Source organism: Panthera leo, chromosome B3 (assembly GCF_018350215.1).
Source record: "Panthera leo isolate Ple1 chromosome B3, P.leo_Ple1_pat1.1, whole genome shotgun sequence".
NCBI lineage: Eukaryota > Metazoa > Chordata > Mammalia > Carnivora > Felidae > Panthera > Panthera leo.
The window spans coordinates 60,642,608-60,662,464 of NC_056684.1; the positions used below are offsets into that span (position 1 = coordinate 60,642,608).

The 19,857-nt window shown below is 39.9% G+C and overlaps 1 protein-coding gene across 7 annotated transcripts in view; it reads right to left on the reverse strand.

Moving 5' to 3' along the window:
• GANC (glucosidase alpha, neutral C) overlaps positions 1-19,857 on the reverse strand; it is a 73,830-nt gene that overhangs the window by 10,447 nt on the left and 43,526 nt on the right. For all 7 annotated transcript variants that reach the window (XM_042942285.1, XM_042942287.1, XM_042942282.1 and 4 more), the window contains 9 exons: positions 19,029-19,264; positions 15,489-15,615; positions 14,494-14,573; positions 12,348-12,491; positions 11,195-11,291; positions 6,532-6,633; positions 5,000-5,243; positions 3,524-3,588; positions 1,836-1,912 (listed from right to left, as the gene is read on the reverse strand). In XM_042942285.1, the coding sequence (XP_042798219.1) occupies positions 1,836-1,912; positions 3,524-3,588; positions 5,000-5,243; positions 6,532-6,633; positions 11,195-11,291; positions 12,348-12,491; positions 14,494-14,573; positions 15,489-15,615; positions 19,029-19,264 (1,172 nt within the window). The remainder of the gene's footprint in view (positions 1-1,835; positions 1,913-3,523; positions 3,589-4,999; positions 5,244-6,531; positions 6,634-11,194; positions 11,292-12,347; positions 12,492-14,493; positions 14,574-15,488; positions 15,616-19,028; positions 19,265-19,857) is intronic.

Here is a 19,857-nt window from a genome sequence, read left to right on the forward strand (position 1 = left end):
CAAGGGAGGGTCAGAGAGAGAGGGAGACACAGAATCTGAAACAGGCTCCAGGCTCTGATCTGTCAGCACAGAGCCCGACACGGGGCTCGAACTCACGAACCACGAGATCATGACCTGAGCCGAAGTCGGACGCTCAACCGACTGAGCCACCCAGGGGCCCCGAGGCTGTTGCTTTATTAAAATCGAATTGCAAAACTCTCGGCAGAAGTGCTTGGCAGAACAATTTATTTAGCTGTTGTTGTTTACTCAGGGGGAACCTTTGTAAAGAGCCCTCAACTTCAGAATTGCAAATTACTGGAGAAACCAAGAGGAAAGAACATAACTCATGAACATTCTGGAGAAGAGCCAGGGTATTGCTATATCAATAATGACAAACATAGTGGGCTGAATGGTGGCCCCTCAAAAAGGTGTATGTACTTCCTAATCCCTAGGAGTGAATATTCCTTCCTGTGGTAACAAATTTGATTTTGGGAGTAGGAGATTATCTGGGATTATCCAGGTGGGTCCTAAATGTCATCTCAAGGGTCCTCATATGAGAGACAGAAGAGGAGACACAGTCGCACAGAGGAGAAGGTGCCGTGACAATGGTGGCATACATTAAGTGATGTGCTGTGGCTACAAAGCTAGGAACCACAAGAACTGCAGGCAGCCACCAGAAACGAGGAGAGAGTCATGGAATAGATTCTCCTCCAGGAGGAACCAACCCTGCTGACACCTTGATGTGGGGCTTCAAGCCTTCAGAACTGGGAGAGAATAAGTTTTTGCTATGTTAAGCCACCAGATTTGTGGTAATTTGTTACAGCGGCCTCAGGAAACGAATACAGCAACCCCACAGGTAGAGCTGGATGGAGAGAGAATGCCAGTGCTGGATGTTTCATGGTATTGCCTCGCCGGCACTCGACAGTACTGAGCACTAAGCATGGCCCGGCTCAGCTACCTCACCACAAGCCTTGACAGTCCAGGAATATGTTGACATGGACGTCTCACATCAGTTTGGTAACCTTCACACCTCCTCCCCCTGGCTGCAAAGGTCTCTGGCGATGTTCCAGTGCCCAAGGACTCTCTCCAGGATTTGTCTCCTCTTTGCTCTCCATTCCATACCTTCTTTACCTGGTCTGGTGCCCCAAGTTTCTGCCCTGCCTCTTCTCCTGGCCCCTTTGCACCATCCATGGTCTGTCTCTGGAGGATGTTGCTGTTACTGCTTGTGGATCTCTGCTCTGCATCCCATGGGCTAATCCCACCTCTTCCTGTGTCCTGCCTTGGTTCAGTGCCCTGGGCTCCAGAAGTCCAGGGTGGTATTTTATACAGTGATAATCATCAAAGACAATAACTAATAAAAGAACTGGGAGGCTGGGGGGTGGAGGCACAAAGGAAGTCACAATTGTTACTTTTTACCCACTTTGGCAAGTGCCTGGAGACAGCTTTTAGTACCAAAAACTTAGGATTTAGATAGGGCCAGAACCAATGAGCAAAGTCTCTTCTTACTTATGTTTCCCCCCACACACTCATACCTCTTAGTAGACTGAAGATTTCTTCCTACTCAAAGCCTCCATGTGTTAACAAGGAGTCACTTACACAAGTCAAAGGGTGAAGGTAAAGAACCTTCTGACCCTCCCCGGTGTTGTCACCTATTCATCTTTCTCCCCACTCTTTCGTTATGTTTCTTGACCTCTGAAGTCACGATTTACAAGAATCTTCAGTTGCTATAGACATTTGGGCTGTCTTCCCAACTGCATGATGCAGAAATCTATGTCCTAACAGGGGCTAATTCATCAGAGTGAAGGGAGAAGATATGAGACATGTAAGATATGTGGCTGTTTCTCATTTATTCTTACCTCATTTGATCCTGGCAGAAACACACTGACTGTGGTGGCTTTTGGTTCTGTGACTGGATGAACCAATAAAGCACTTCCTGAAAAACAGAGAAGAAATAAAGTTGAACATCATTCTAAGAAGTCTGAAAATACCCTTCTCCCCTGTGTGCTTTGGTCATTGTAGAGATCACTCAACTATGAACCTGGTGAAAGTAGAGACCTTGGTGAATTGAACCAATGATTCATCAGAGAGATGCACTTTGGAGAGGGGACCAGTGCTCAGATCGGGGACTGTATTCTTAATTATCACTAATCGATTTATGGCATATTAGGGTAATGGAGAGGGACCCTGCCACAGTCCATCACAGTCTCCTGTGCACAGCTGCTCGTATGCCAGGAGTCTGGAGGAGCTACTGCACTTCTCCAAGTGCGTCACTGTTTGCTGTCAGTGACTTTGAAAACGGTGAGCCTACAACTGTTATCCAGAACTGTGGTCAGCATGGATAGGAGTGTATCAGTGGGGCAGTGGGCAGTTATCATTAGGAAGGCTGGAATTCTCTTAAAGGCAACCTGGATTATTAATTTTGTTTTGACCATGGCCCCATATGTATATAAATTTCATCCATTTATGAATTCACTCTTTAATTCTACAAATATTTATTGAGTTCCGGGTGAGTGCCAGGCATTATGCTAGGCTCTGGAGATACAGTGGCAAATAAGACAGATAATATGCCTATCCTCATGGAGTCTGCAGTCAGTAAAGACGGTTATTAAACAAATAATTACAAATTAGAGTTGGGACAAAAACCAAAAAGGCAAAAGCACAAAACGGAATGAAAGTTATGTAATAAGAGGGACTGACTTTGACTGAATTTAGGTGTAATTGGGTATTAGAAGCAATTCTGGTCAGGGAAATGTTCTCCAAGGAAGTAGCTATTTAAACTGAGACCTAAGAATGATTGGAGAGAGAGACAGCGTGAAGCTTTTTGTGTTTTAGGATTTCCACTCCTTAGAAACAGGATTCACCTTTTGGGCATTTCTCTATTGAGCATGGTTTCTTGAGTCCTATTTCCAAGATGATAAATGTCCCTATTGTGGATTTGGTGGCCAAACCTTGTTAAAGAAGAGGCCAACAACATCAACAACCCTATTTTGCATATGAAGTAAGCCCTCTGAGTCTGGTCTACTGTTTTCTACTTCCATTCCCTATAGTGGTATCATAAAGCTTATAAGTGGACCAGAACAAGAACCTGAAATTGCATCCACAAATAGAATAGATTTATATGAAGTTAACAATATGAGAAGTGCAACATGACCACAGAATAGAACTATCTTTCCATTAATACACTAAAAATCTTTTTTTTTAATCTTTATTTATTTTTGAGAGAGAGAGAGAGACAGAGTGCAAGTGGGGGAGGAACAGAGAGAGGGAGACACAGAATCTGAAGCAGGCTCCAGGCTCCGAGCTGTCAGCACAGAGCCCTACGTGCGGCTCGAACTCACAAACCATGAGATCACGACCCTCGAGCTGAAGTCAGACGCCCAACCGACTAAGCCACCCAGGCGCCCCAATACACTAAAAATCTTAATGACAGAGTTACTTTTTATTATTTGGCTGTCTTGAGATTTTTTTTTTAGTGCTCTTATACTAGGAAATATAACAAAAACATAATTACAATATATTTATCATAGTGATAAGAACTGCTCACCTAGCATGTATTCATCTTCCACACCAAAAGTGTTTAATTCCTCTGGGAACTCTATCCATAGAGGCCTGGGGAAAGAAAAAAAAAATTCTTACCTCAACATTACTAAATGTTTTATTACTATTAAATCACTTATATTTTCAGTTTTATAACTACTCAAAGGAAATTAGAAAAAGCCAAAGAGTCAAGACTCTTTTCATATGATTTAAGATTTTATGAGCAATTGCTAGGATTACTACATATTGTTCTAATGTGAAAGACCTATCTACTCACTGGAACGTTCCAATGAAAGATTGAGAATTCTGGTAAGTACGATTTTGCCTTCCGATTGTTGAGCACTGACTACTCTGAAGGCAGAATCAGAGCTTTGGGCAAGTCCAAATGCCCAACACATTCAGTGTGGAACAAATTAAATGTGTATAAAACCGTATTTTTATGATGATGTAAAATCTGTGCCATGTTTTCATACTGTCACTGCCTTTCATGCATCCTTAATTATTACCTATATTAAATGAAAAGAACTGGTTTTACTTGTTTTCATGCTGGCAACATTTTTGGAGGGTTGAGAAACAGCTGTGTGGTTTTGTTTTTTTATTCTTTTACACAACTATCTAGGAGGCCTTTGGGCTTATAAAGATAAAATCTTCAACATCTCTGTATCTGGATATCAGCTTAATGGTTCTAATGCTTTTTCAACCTCATGAGTAAAGGATATTTTTTTAGTAAGATAAATTTATTTTTAGTTTATTCACTAGCCTTTGTAATAACAGATCCTTTTCCTACTGAATAGTAACAAAGCAGTAGTCTTTCCTTCTGGCTGATGTGTAGCATTACCAGGGAAACTTCTAACAAATACAGATCCTGAGATCTACCCAAGGAGATTCCTAGTAGGTCTGGAGGTATGGCCTTGAAATCTATAGTTTTAAAAAGCTCCCCAGGTGATTCTGATCTGAGCCAGGTTTAGGAAGTGCTGATCTGGAAGCCTTGGTGTACTATGTGTGTCTCTGTATCATTCTGTAACCTAGAAAGTAGGTTTTTCACATCTTGCCTCCAAAATAGAATCAGAATATAATTTATACGCCAGGAAAAAATGTTCACCTCCAACTTGGAATGGTTTAGCCCTAAGAGTAAGACAGACTCCAAGACCAGCAGAGTAAGTTGCTCTTCATGAGAGGATGCTTGTGGGTTAAAACCATGAATTCAGTTATAGTCACTTCCTTTTTCTTTGAAAAAATCTCTATTTCTGTCTTCTAGCAAATATTAACACTTAAGTTACAAAGTAGCAGGGGATCTGGCTTTTCTTTGACCTCAACTCCTTGACCCTGATCACAGTGGGTGCTCAATAATCTGATTGACAGCTGATTAAACACATGGCTTTTCTCTTGAAATCACTGTGTAATTACTGAGTTCCCCAATGGCTAGGGGATTTTTCTGGTGTAGATTGGGTGCTGGGGGCCCCAACTGGTGAAGCCTATTTACCTCATGACGGGTTCGGCAGCCACGTGTGCCCGGTAGAACAGAGAATACCAATAGGGCAGGAGGGTGTAGCGCTGTCTGATGGCTTCTCGGATGAGCCGGGTGTGTTCCTCCCCAAAGAGCCATGGCTCCCGCCGCTTGGTGTTCATGGTAGCGTGGCCCCGGAAGAAGGGCTGATAGGCTCCAGCCTGGTACCAACGCACTAGCAGCTCTGCTTCTGGATTCCCAATGAAGCCACCTACGTCAGCTGGTTAGGCAAAGAAAGGCCAAGTGAGGCAACCGGTCTTCTAACAAATACTGCACACCGGTAAAATGAGGGCTTGAAGACGGACGGGATAAATGTGCTGTATGTACACTCAAAATAACAGGATAAAACTGTGGCCTGAAATTAGGGAGCACGTATTTAAAAACTCAGCCTGTTTGGGGAGCTGACAATATTCTCTTCGCATACTCTTTTCTTGTCCAAAGGTCAGAGGTTTTGCCGCAAGATTAACATTTCTGTTATGTTCCCAAACCCAGAAATTGCAAAACGTCGACCTGTCTCAATAAGTATGTTCAGGGCCGGGGTAGGAGGTTGGCAACTGATTTCCTTTTGAAAGCAACAGCTGAAAGCAAGATAAAAGTTACTGAACTAAAAAACAGACAATCAGAATTAGAGACTTAGGGAGAATGTGATGCTTGGTCCCTAAGGAGGATACATATTTCTTGTCTGTGGACCAATACCATAAGAAACACATCTGTTAAAATGTGTGTGACATTAAGTTGCTTCTATTCCTACAGAAAACAAGGAGCAGCTGGAACTAATCTTGCCGAGCACCTTCCATACTGGGATTTCTCATCCGCAGACAATTACTAGGATTTAGGGAAAGCAACCCATCAGGGAATCGTATTTTAACTAAATTTATCTTTCCCAAGAGCATATCTTTTTTTTTTTTTAAACAGTTAAAATATGTCACACAATTTTAAACCTGCTGAGTAAAAAAGGATTTCTGTAAGGCTTATCTCTGATTTGCTAAATTCTTTGTACTTCTCTCCATTTTTCTCACTTTGATGAAAAGGTATGTTTCAGAAAAACTCAGTTATCAAGAGCATCTAAGGAGGAATCAGAGAAAGAGGGAAAAAAGCACTCGGGCTCTCTGATGACTTAAAAAAAAATTTTTTTTTAATGTTTACTTATTTTTGAGAGAGAGAGAGAGAGAGAGAGAGAGCACGAGCAGAGAAGCCTCCAGTCTCCATGTTCTCGCTGACGCAGGGCTCAAACTCACAAACTGTGAGATCATGACCTGAGCTGAAGTTGGATGCTTAACCAGCTGAGCCACCCAGGCACTCTGGGCTCTCTGATGACTTTATTTCATGTCCTCACTTCAGACGAGACACAAACAGCTTGGAAGTATCCCTTCAATTTCCTCATTTTCTTTTTTCCACAGTTATCCCTCCCAAAGCAGCTAATGAGAAGGCATTTGTGACCAGCTTGGATGGAGAAACACCCTAGTTTTTTATTTTCTCTCACTTCAAGCTTGTGGATATCATCATACCTCCACAAAAAGGGATCCCAGTAACGCTGAGGGTGAGTAACATAGGGATAGAAATTTTCAGGTAGCTCCATTCTGCCGTGTTGTCGCCTGTCCACACAGCACCTTTGATCACCAGTAACAAGGTATCAAAAAAAAATCACAAATCAGCTCATGCACTCAATTTCATAGATTCTTTATTTGAAATAGACAAATTAATATAAAGGAAAACATTTCTTTCTTACCTTAAAATATACAAAATCTGGTTTCTACAATGAAAATATATTGATTTTCTAATGTGAAAAAGTTCTTAAAATCCACAAAACATTTTGTAAAAATATTCTGAAATTGCACTTATTTTTGAAGTATAACTCAAGTCTGATTTTAGGAGAAACATTAAAAATATCATCTTTACTGAAATATAATTTGCATATAATAAATGTACCTATTTTAAGTGAAGAGTCTGAGCTCAAAAACCTGTAACTGTCACCACAAGCAGGGTACAGAAACAGTGTAAATGATCACTGGGCTTCTTTGCAGTCAATAACCTTCCACTTTACCTAACAATTGATCTGATTTCTATATCTTCTCTAGAATTTTATATAAATGGAAACATATACTATTTTGTGTTCTGGCTTTTTTCACTCAGCATAATGTTATAGTTTGTTCCTTTTTATTTGCTGAATAGTTTTGTATAGCATGGATCTATCACAAGTTTAGCCACTCATCTATTGATGGACATTTGGATTCTTTGCAAGTTTTAGCTATTATGAATGAAGCCGCTATAAACATTTGTGTCCCAATCACATGACATATGTTTTCATTTCTCTTGGGTAGCTATCTGGGAGTGGAATTGCTAGGTCTGTGTTCAGTGTATGTTGCATACTTTAAGAAAACTTCGAACTGTTTGGCATAGTGGTTGTACTACTTTTACGTTATTAATACATGACAATTTCAGTTGCTCTACATTCTTGGCAACACTTGGTAGTGTATCTTTTATTTTTTTATTTTTTTAATTTTTTTTAACATTTTATTTATTTTTGAGACAGGGAGAGACAGAGCATGAACAGGGGAGGGTCAGAGAGAGGGAGACACAGAATCCAAAACAGGCTCCAGGCTCTGAGCTGTCAGCACAGAGCCCGACGCGGGGCTCGAACTCACAGACCACGAGATCATGACCTGAGCCGAAGTTGGCCGCTTAACCAACTGAGCCACCCAGGCGCCCCAAGTAGTGTGTCTTTTAAAAAATTTTTTAATTAGAATTGTTTTAAAATTAATTTATTTAGAGAGACAGGGAGAGTGAGTGGGGGAGGAGCAGAGAGAGGGAGAGAGACAGAGACAGAGACAGAATCCCAAGCAGACTACACTCTCAGTGTGGAGCCCGACGTGGGGCTCCAACTAAAAAACCACGAGATCATGGCCCCAGTCAAAAACAAGAGTTGAACGTTTAACTGAGGCACCCAGGTGCCCTGGTAATGTGTCTTTTTAATTACAGCTACTGTAATGGATGTGTAGTGGTGTCTCTCTGTGGTTTTAATTTGTATTTCTCTAAAGACTAATGATTTTGAGCATCTTTTCATGTATTTATGGATCATTTATATGTTTTCTTTTGTAAAGTGTCTATTCAAATCTTTTGCTATTTTTAAAAGTACATGTCTTTTTATTATTGATTGATTAAAAAATTTTTTTTAATGTTTATTTATTTTTGAGAGAGAAAGAGAGAGCACGGGCAGGGGAGGGGCAGAGAGAGAGGGAGACACAGAATCCGACGCAGGCTCCAGGCTCTGAGCTGTCAGCACAGAGCCCAATGTGGGGCTCAAACTCACACACTGTGAGATCATGAACTGAGCTGAAGTCGAAGCTTAACCTACTAAACCACCCAGGCATCTATGACTTTCATTTTCTTAATATCTTTGAAAGGGTAGAAGTTTTCAGTTTTGATAAAGTCCAACTTAGCATTTTTTTCCTTTTATAGTTCATGCTTTCTGTGTTCCATCCAAGAAATTTTGTTTACCTCAAAGTCACAAAGAGTTTTTATGTTTCCTTTTAGAAGTTTTTGTTTTATCTTTTATAGTTAAGGTCTATATTCCATTTTGAATCACTTTTTGTGTATGGTAAGAGGTAAGGGTCAAGGTTCTTTCCTTCCCCCACCTCCATACCCAGTGTTGTGACACCATTTATTGAAAAACTCCTCTTTCCATTGAATTGCCTTGGCAACTCTGTTCCTATTTAATTAATCATAGGGGTGTTGGACTCTTTCTGGATTCTTTATTCTGTTGCATTGATTTTTATGCCTATTCCTACACCCCCTCTCAAAAAAGCCACTCTATAATTTAAGAGGAGTGGTACAGACTGTATAAGGGAGGCATAACAACAGTAGCAAGGACATTAGTTAACATTTATCAAGGCCTGATGGAGGCAGGTGATACTATTTGGCCTGTAGTAGCTCACTGAATCATCACAACATTATCAGGTAAACACTAGTTAACTTCATTTTACAGATGAAGGAAATATGGCCAACAGTGGATTAAAATACATAGTTACTAAGTGATAGAGGCAGGATTTGAGCCCAGGGAGTGTGTGACTCTAAAGCCACTGCTCTTGATCATTGTATAGTTGATAAGACATTGTGAAGATAAATTATATACCACTGAAGAGATTCACACAAGAAAAAAAAAATCTTACTTTACTAAATCTAAATTAGTCCTGAGGCATTTTTGTCTATCTTCTATCAAAATAGTTCTGGAAGCTATTTTTGTTTTAATCTTCCACAGAAATTTTAGGTTGTCCTATGGCCAGTGAAGAAAAATATTTTCAAGGGACTGCTTTTTTTTTTTTTTTTAAGGTACTCTAGTAATTTCTCCTTGACTTCAAATGAGACAAAATGATTGTGAAATCAACATGGTGGCATTCTGGTCAAGAGAGAAAGTTCCTCTTTCTCTCTTGCAGATATTTTCATGTGTCATATGGTTGTTTAGTCAGAAGCGAGCTCTGGCTATTGGTCTAAGCAGAAAACTTAACACAGTAGTGTTCTCTGTAATGCCTCACTTGCTACACTTTGGGGAAGGCTGATAGTTTCACAGAGTATTGAAGACTAGGCAGTAGGCTGATATTTAAGAGATTGGAGATTACTTAGTATTCATATCTTTTATCTTTTTTAACTGCTACTTATTAGTATTTTCATTTTCATATTAGTATTTTCATAAAATTTACTTTTTAGGGGCACCTGGGAGGCTCAGTCGGTTAAGCGTCTGACTTTGGCTCAGGTCATGATCTTGCAGTCTGAGAGTTTGAAGCCCGAGTTCGGCTCTATGCTGACAGCTCAAAGTCTGGAATCTGCTTTGGATTCTGTCTCCCTCTCTCTCTGCTCTTGCCCTGCTTGGGCTCTGTCTGTCTGTCTGTCTCTCTCTAAAAAATAAAATCCACATTAAGAAATTTTTAAAAAATTCTTGACTTAAAAAAATGTTTATTTATTTTGATAGAGAGCATGCATGCGAGTGGGGAAGGGGCAGGGTGAGAGGGAGAGAGAGAATCCCAAGAGGGAGAGAGAGAGAATCTGTCAGCTCAGAACCTGATGCGGGGCTTGAACTCATGAACTGTGCTATCATGACCTGAACCAAAACCAAAAATGGGACGCTCAACCAACTGAGCCAACTAGGCACCCCAATACTTGACATTTTTTAGTGATTAAAAATGATTCTTGTAGAGAATTTGGAAAATGGAGATAGGTAAAAAGAAGAAAATTTAAAAATCACTCATAATCACCAAGGTACTAAACTTATTGATTTAGATTGCTATCTCTATTTTTTAAACAAAATTGTGATAATATACTGTAACAACATTTAAACATTCTGGTGCCCCCCCCCCCCCTTATCATGATGTCACAAACATTTGCTCATGCAATTAAGAGGTACTATTTTAAATAGCCTTATGATAGTCTATCATATGGATATATCATGCTTTTATAAATATTCCCTTATTTGGATTTTCTTTCTTTTTCTGTTTCAAGGACTAACGCTATGGTGAGCATCTATGTACATGAATCTTTGCCTGAGATAACAATATTGTGGCCTTTTCCAGAGTACCACAGGGGCTGGTTTTCAGGGCTGGTGGAGGAGGCCTAATAATGTGTATGATACAGTAAAGGCTGGACTCTTCAGACTAGAACCTAAGCTCTTAGTTATTTATGCAAGGCCAGGGGACTTAAAATAGCCTTCCTGCTGGAAGGTGGTTAAGTTGAATTAGATCTGCATTAGCTAGTAAACTGAATCCAGTTATAGATGACCCTGACCACAAGCAACAGCCAGGTCTATTTTAAGCCATATTACTAAGTGGAACAGGTGGTTGAAGGAATGTGTAAGAAGTAGATTTCCCCTGGTTTAGATAAATCAAATAGACAGAATCAGAGATGACCATCCCAGCAAACTGAGATACTCTGAAGTCATTCTCCCAGCAACTAAGAGGCCATTTCTTCAGTGGGAAACAAGTAACTAAACTTTATTAAAATTGATGTACTTTGTGTCACAGGACAAAAGGCATACTTCCGGGAACGTCACTTGCTACAATCCTAGGCCTGCCGAAGGGCCACTGGAAAAAAAGGCATCAACACAGTAGCACCATATACCATACAAAAAAAAAAGTTTGCTAATTTATGTTTTTAAGTCTGATCATATGAGCCATGCCTTACCATACTTTTGTGATCCAGCAAAGAAAGAACGTGTAAGAACAAAGGGTCTCTCCTTTCCTTTAGATCGCTGTATCAGTCCTTCTGCAGTAGCCATTTGCTACAAAGGCAAAGGAGAAAACTTTCAAAGGGATGATTAGATTAGAGCATTGTGCAAACATCCTAATAAGCTATTAGACATGCAAAAGTAAATAGGTGGGAATATAAATGGAAAATATTAAAATAAATCTATCAAATAATTTTCATAATGCAATGAAACTACTCTAAATTCCCATATTGAGTGGAAGATTTTCTTTGATTAAAATAGCAATGGAATAATAGTAAATAATAAGCTAGAATTATTCAATGCTTACTATTGTTAGGCATTTTATAAGATTTTCTCTTATAATCTACAGAACAACCTCTGAGACAGAGCATTTTCAATGATGGAAAAAAATGAGATTCAAAGAGGTTGTTAAGTGACTGGCCCTGGCCAACATAAGAAAATTCTCTAAAGTAGTTTGCAGTTATAGCAAGAGGCTTTTAAAGAAGTAAACACATAATCTGAACTGTGCTATATATAGACAGCAACTCCCACTAGAAAATACCAATTGATGGGAGAGCCATAGGAACACAGGATGAAAATAACAAAGAACTACGGATATCAGTAGGGGCAAATGACTGACATATGTTTTGGATGTGATTGGCAAATGGAAGACAATTCTACCACCTTCTAATGAAAAGGCTAAGTAGTTAATTAAGGCTGTCTGCATTTAAAGACTTAGTGAAATTGTATATCTATGTTCTAAATCTTGTTCCCCTGGTATGAATATAAGATTTGTGAAATTTCAAAACATTTGTTTTAATTGCCTTTGTTTATGTATTTACACATTGCCTACCCTACTTCAAAAAAAGTCTTTAAGTATTCAATGTCATTTACTAATGACTCCTGCCAAAGAAGATGTTTCTATGTTATCATTAATCTCATATATCTATAATTCATCAAGTTTATTATAGAAAGAAAAGGTGCAAAGGGAGAAATAGTAAGTCCTTTATTGGCTACAACTTGATAAGACCCACAAAGAGAAATGAACAATATAATATGTCTATTACAAATGACTTTCAACCCAAAAGTCAGGGCATTTGGGTCCAGGTGACTTCTCTGTGGATGTCTTACCTGATAAAAACCATAGATGTTGTGAAGTTCCCTGTGCTCCCAATTGCCATGATGAATGGCATTCTTCTGCATGGTTAGCTCTGGTCCTCTAAAGACAGAGGGCTCATTCATGTCGTTCCATATGTAGAGGATGTCAGTAGATCCCTAAGAAGTAAATTTCTTCCTCAGCCATGATAATACTCCTATAGTGATGATGTTAATATGATAGCTACCCTATTCCTCTTTCATACTCTATTTAATTTATTATTTATTATGTTTATTATCTATGCTCTGTCTTCTGTTCCAATGCTACAATAAATGGTCCACAAGGTGGGGAATTTTATCAGTCTTTCTCATAAACACCTGGAACAGTACCTGAACCACAGAAGGTTCCCAATAAGTATTTGCTGATAAATGAAAGAATACTGTGCTGCATTGTATATGAAATACTGCCTAGCAAGTACACTTCAAGACCTACCCTGGAGAACCCCTATAGGAAAGGTTGTGTGAGTGTTCAAGGTTAGGTCCTATAACATCCATTATCTGCTGCAACCTTTTTTTAAAAAATAAGCTCCATGCCCAGCATGGAGCCCAATGCAGGGCTCAAACTCATGACCCTGAGATCAAGACCTGAGCCGAGATCAAGAGTCAGACGCTTAACTGACTGAGCCACCCAGGCATCCCAAAAACTCTTAACTAAGGGCATTTATAGCTGTCCATGATAAGATTCTGCCTTCCCTCTAATACTCTGCAAGATTTGAAAGGTAAAATACCTGTTTGGTAGCATGGTCTAGAGTTTGTGTTCTGCATAGAATTGTTCAATTTAGGGTGGGAAGGGGCTTTTGAGTCATCTAGTCACCATGGTGTTGAAATCCCTTTTATAGAATCCTGGTCTCTCAGCATTTGACTCATAGCTACAATGACAGGGAGTCCTTCAGGCAGCTCATTCCATTGCTTTCTAAATGTCCTGCTCCTTGTAACATCCAGGCCCTGTAAAAGCCCAAATGTTCATCGACTGATAAATGGATAAAGAAGAGTTCAGGAAAATAGAACTTAGTGATTCATCACTTAACATATAACACCCAGGGCTCATCCCAACAAGTTCTATTTTCCTGAAATCATTATTACACTATATGTAAACTAACTTGAATTTAAATTGAAAAAAAAAAAAAAAAGAAACTAGAGTTTAGTAGTTAAGACTTGGGCTTGGGAGACAAACAGACTGAGTTCAAATCTTAGGTCTACCACTTACTAAGATGAGCGAACTTAGTGGGGTTTTAAACTTGTCCATATGTCAGTTTCCTCATCTGTGGGATTAGAGTTCATTATAGTTTCAACCTCAGAGGTTACTCTGAAGATGAAATGGTAAAATGTACATAAAGTGCTTAGCACAGTGCTTGGCACACAGCAATACTCAATTTATACTAAACATCATTATTATCATCCTCATAATGGGTTGAAAACTGTTTTCTAGAAGTGGCCTCTCCAGTTCTTTCTTATAGTTTTTGATATATTTCTTTTTTTATATATTTTATATATATTTATAATATTTTAAGAATTGATTTATTATTACACCTCTTTAAAAATTTCAATTCTTATCACTTCTTTCATTTTTTTAATGTTTATTTATTTTCAAGAGAGAGAAAGAGACAGCATGAGCGAGGAGGGGCAGAGAGAGAGGGGGACAGAGGATCCAAAGTGGGCTCTGCGTGACAGCAGTGAGCCTGATGTGGGGCTCAAACTCACGAACCACGAGATCATGACCTGAGCAGAAGTTGGACGCTTAACTGACCAAGCCACCCAGGCGCCCCTATAATTTGCAAGATATTCTCACATATATCATTATCATCATCTTTAAATAAGCTATAGAATATTGTTTTATGTAAAATTTATATAGTAATTTTAACATATAATATTATTAAGTACTTTGATACGTCACAGAGTCTATTATAATGGAAGTAGAAATCACAGCTTTTGTGCACTTGGTAATATATGTGGCACCTCTCCTCGCACCATCAAAGCCTGTAATGTGGTTGCCTTCCTTGCATTTTCATCCCAGGATTACTTGTCAAGAGCTACTCAATGAAGCACTCTATCCATTCAATCATGTTTTTCCTTCTTTCATCCTCCCAAGTCACTAGGAAAGAGCAAAAGAATAAAAACAAACCTGATAGGCAGAGAAAGTGAAAAGACTTGAATACCACTCTCTGACCTTGGGATTGGTGAAATCCAGGTAAGAGGAGAGACCTGTAGAGGCAGAAGAGTAGACAGACTGTGAGAAACAGTGGTCCTCATGGTTAGATATGTTGTAGAGAAGATGTCAAAGTTGGGTAATCACTGGGCACCCTAAATGTAAGGTAGTTGATACAGAGGTGCAGTCTGTCAAGAAGTGCATGAAGGCATTGCTGGACTCCAATGATAATCTGGACTAGACTTTCCAACCGGAGAGGCCCAGGGGAATGCCAATGAACAAGCATCCAGAAGGAGCCTGGATGGCCCAGGATAGCCCAAGAAATCATGGCAAATAATCTGGAGTGACCCTTCTGTTCTTAAAGAGAACAAAGAAGTGTTCATGAATGGTATAAGGGTGGGCAGGGGGAGGCGGGGGGAAGGATGCATGGGGTTTCTCTGCAGTACTTGGATTTGTGATGGAGTGCCAGGAGAGGATAGAGTGGTGATTCCTTTTTGTCCTCAAGGTTCTACCAAGGCTTTAAATTAATACCTTCTGAAATAAAGCATCCAGAGTTGCTGGAGGCAGCTGAGGTCACTCACGGAAGTCTGAGAAGTCAAAACTATGGGCTAACAAGGCAAAAAAGATTGACAGGGAGAGACTATAGGCCACTTGTTCTTTTTTTTCTCCTCTCCTTTTCTCATCCCTTGGCTTTTTACTTTGATTTGCTTAGAGTACTATTAAGGCTTCCCTGTTTTGTTTGTTTGTTTGTTTGTTTCCATTCATTCATTGACTGAGAAATGTATACAGAGGACACTGTACCAGATGTTATAGAAGATACAAAAGGATCTTTTGATACAAAAGAAAACTTTCTTAAAGGTGCTTACGCTGTGGCAAAAGACATCCATAAGAAATGAGGGTGATGGCCACGCAATCTTTGTTAATTGGGACTAAACAAGTGGAAATAATAAGTATATAAAGTGCTATCTTACCAGGCCAGCATACCCCTTCAAAGTCTCCTCCTTCGTGATTCCTCACAAAGAAGCCCTGTTCTTTGGCCTCAGCATACACTGAGTAGTCAGGATCAATCTTGATGTGGGGGTCACTGATGACCACAAGCTGTCAGGACATAGAGGTTTGATGAGCTCTTCAGTTTCACAGGAGTTATATGTTGGTTTTTATACTTTTCATCATAGTTTTGGGGCTCAAATTTTACTCAGAAATAACTACTAGTATTGAAATATTTAAGATACTGGTAAAACCCAATAACTTTTCATGCTTATGGAAATGTAATTAGTATCAAAACTCGGCCAGTGCTCTTCCATAATTATTGCTTCCCAACCAATACGTGTTCTCAAAATAGCAGTTACTAAGCTCCTGTCTGAGGTGCTGGGTGCTATACATAGAGGATTAAGTCGTCCCTGCTCCCTAGACATCTAGAAGTTAACACTGACAAAAGCAAACATTAAAGAAAACAAGAGAATAGCGTGTTAAAAACAAAAAAGCCCAAACCCAATGGTACAGGTATAGTTAGGAAGGAGGTTTGAGAAGAGCTGTCATCACAACTCTGTGTCTCTAGGATCTTTCTACCTTTCTAATACCATCACCTCCTACTCCAGGGCATCAAAACCCTTTATTTGTCTAGGACAACCTTGTCAACACCCTTCCTCAAATCTATTCAAATCTATTCTGCAAACTGAAGTTTAATTTTCCATTGCTCAAAAACTTTATTTTTTTTTTTTAAATTTTTTTTTTTTTTTTTTTTAACGTTTATTTTATTTTTGGGACAGAGAGAGACAGAGCATGAACGGGGGAGGGACAGAGAGAGAGGGAGACACAGAATCGGAAACAGGCTCCAGGCTCCGAGCCATCAGCCCAGAGCCCGATGCGGGGCTCGAACTCACGGACCGTGAGATCGTGACCTGGCTGAAGTCGGACGCTCAACCGACTGCGCCACCCAGGCGCCCCGGTCAAAAACTTTAAAACACTTTTAATTGTAGTAAAATACACATAACATAAAATTTACCATCTTAACCAATTTTAAGGGTACAAGTACATACACAGAGTTGTGCAATGTCCAGAACTCTTTCCGTCTTGTAAAACTGAAACTCCATAGCCATTAAAAACAACTAATTCCCTCCTCTGTCCAGTCTTGGGCAACTGCCATTATTCTTTCCGTCTCTATGATTTTGACTGCTGTAGGTATTACAGATTGATGAAATCATACAGTATTCATCTTTTTTGTGACTGCCTTATATCACTTGGCATTGTGTCTGCAAGGTTCATCCATGTTGTAGCTTGTGACGGGATCTCTTCTTTTTTAAGGCTGAATAATATTCCATTGTATGTATTTACCACATTTTGTTTACCCAGTCATCTGCTGATGGACACTTGGATTGCTTCCACTGTCAGTTATTGTGAATAGTGCTGATAAGAATATGGGCATATAAATATCTGCTCAAGTACCTGCTTTCAATTCCTTTGAGTATATACCCATAAGTGGGTTTCCTGGATCATATGGTAATTGTATTTTTAACTTTTTGAGGAATTACCAAACTGTTTTCTGTACTGGTTGCAACACTTTACATTTATTTTCCACTATCAGTGTTTCTGTTTCTGTACCTCCTTACTTGCTACTTTCTGTTTGTTCATAGTAGCCATCCTAACGACATGAGGCAGTATCTCATTGTGGTTCTGTTTGCATTTTCCTAATGACTGGTGATGTTAAGCATCTTTTCATGTGCTTGTTGACTATTTGTATATCTTTGAAGAAATGTCTATTAAGTCCTTTTTTTCAATTTTTAATTGGGTTGTTTGTTTTTTGGTTGTTGAGTGGTAGGTGTTCTTCACATATTCTTCATACTAACCTCTTATTCAAAAACTTTTAATGTCTCCAAATGTATACAAAGCAGCCTACAATAAGGTCAGATTCCCTACTACTTAAACCTTGCACATGCCTTTTCTTGCACATGGTTTTCTTGCCAAACCAACCTGCGTACTGTTTTCCAAACACCACTGGGTGCTTCAGCCTCTGGCTGCACTGCTTCCTCCCCTTTTCTCAGCTAGTTAGAGAGTCATCCTTCAGGGCTCATCTAAAATGCACAAAGCCCAGTTTGAATCTAGCTGGATGCAATCTTCTCTCTCTCTTAGTCCCCTCCTGACCTTGATCTTTCTTTGGCTGTTACATTATTGCCCTACATTGTGGTTGTTGTATACTTGTCTTTCCCCCAACTCACTGCAAGACCTCAAGGAGCTCATCTTTGCATTCCCTTCATCTGTAGCACGGTATTTTGAACATCTGATGGCTTCAATAAATAGTTGCTTAGAATAACATGGGTTCTGGAGTCAGGCAAATCAGAGTTCAGATTCTTGGCCTCCTACTTATTTATTACGTGCCTTTGTGCAAAATACAAAACTAAGCCTCAGTTTCTTCACCTGAAAAATGGGCTAACAAGATCTACCTCATAATTCCGTGATGACTGGATAGAATACTGTGTTCTATCAAATTCTGTGGCCAATAGTAAGTGCTTGCCAAATGGTAGCTATTTATTAACTTGGAAATTAGGAGTTAATATAATTGGCTCTGGTCACCTGTGAAAGGTCTGGGGCTCAAAGGAATGGATTGAAAAGACAACTTTAATCTCAAGGAGAGGGACTGCAGGGATCCATTTATATGAAACATCTAGGGTTCTCCCGCTTTTCCTCTCTCAATTTTTTCCTCTCCCTCCTTCTATTCATTATTGCTGTTACCACCACCACACCTGTATTACATACTTTCCAGTGTCTTTTTTCCCCTCTCCATTTTCTATTTTAGTTCTTCCTTTGGCCAGATTGATAGGTGGAGTCCATCAGGGAAGCATGCAGAAAAAATGGTATGATGAAGAATATGACTCCATTTTTGATGGACTGTTAAGAGCTTTCTAGCCCCACCACTCCCCCTTACCCTTCTGCCCACATCTGACAAAGAAAGCCCTAATGCTCCCTCCTTGGGTGCCAGCAGGAAGTTCAAACCACACAAGCCCTGAGCATGCATAGGAATCCTCACCCCAGTCCAAACCTCCAAGCACCACAAAAGCTGAGATGTTTCCATTCCCAGCTCTCTCAAGACATCCTGAGAGCAGCCTGGGAGCCAGCCCTACTCCCCCAAGAATGCCTATGTGACTAATCAACCTTTTCAGACCCTCTTGGTGTCCATGTGATGTCCCCAATCTCGAGATTGATGTTGACATCAGAACCAAATCATGCTTTTGGGGTATCTATCAAATCACTACAGGATGGCCACAACAAATGAGACTGAATTCTAGGTCCCTTTGTCCTGCAGGGACCTCAACACCTAAGGCAGGGACGGATGGTGTGACCATCTTTCCATCATTGCTTTCCTGTTATCACAGTTACAATTACATTTGAAGGTACTATTTCCATGGCCATTTTTTATCAGATGGCTCTCCTCCACTAATGTGCCAATGCCAGTTTTAAATAATAAAAAAAAATGCTTTGTAATGAAAAGGTTTCAAAGCGTCAGCTTATTTTACCTTACGTTTTTTGTTTCTGAGCAGCTCTTGCATCCTTTTGGGATTTGGGAATCTTTTCTTGTCCCAGGTGAAGTACCTTTTGCCCTCGGTATGCTCTATGTCCAGCCACATGACATCATAAGGAATGTCATGCTCATCAAATCCTGCATCCACTGCTTTTACATCCTGCTCATCCTCATAGTTCCAGCGGCACTGATGGTACCCCAGAGAGAAGAGAGGGGGCATGGCTTGTGTGCCTGAAAGTGGAAGATGACAACTGAGCCAGCTACCATCACAATGATAATTACACATTTGATAAACATGTCCTAAATGTCTACAGGGTCTAAGCACTGAGCTTGGTACTTAGAATATCAAGGAGAAGAGAACACTGTCTTCACCCCCAAGAAAGTGATAATTTGGCTGATGAGGCAGGTACGTAAATTAACTGTTCTGCTTAGAGGTGTAACTGCTATGTTAAAGGTATCAGCCTAGTATTATGGGAATACAGAGGAGTTAATACTGCCTGCAGTAAAATGTGGAGACTTGAAAGGCTAGGGGCGCCTGGGTGGCTCAGTGAGTTGAATGTCCGACTTTGGCTCAGGTCATGATCTCATGGTTTGTGAGTCTGAGCCCCATGTCAGGCTCTGTGTTGACAGCACGGAGCCTGGAGCCTGCTTCAGATTTTGTGTCTCCCTCGCTCTCTGCCCCTCCCCTGTTTGCTCTCTGTCTCTCTCTCAAAAATAAATAAATGTTAAAAAAAAAAAAAAAGGCTTCAAAGAGGTAGTAACACTTGGTTTTGGACCTTGAAGAGTAAGTAGGAGGAATCTACCAGAGAGAATGCATAGAGCAT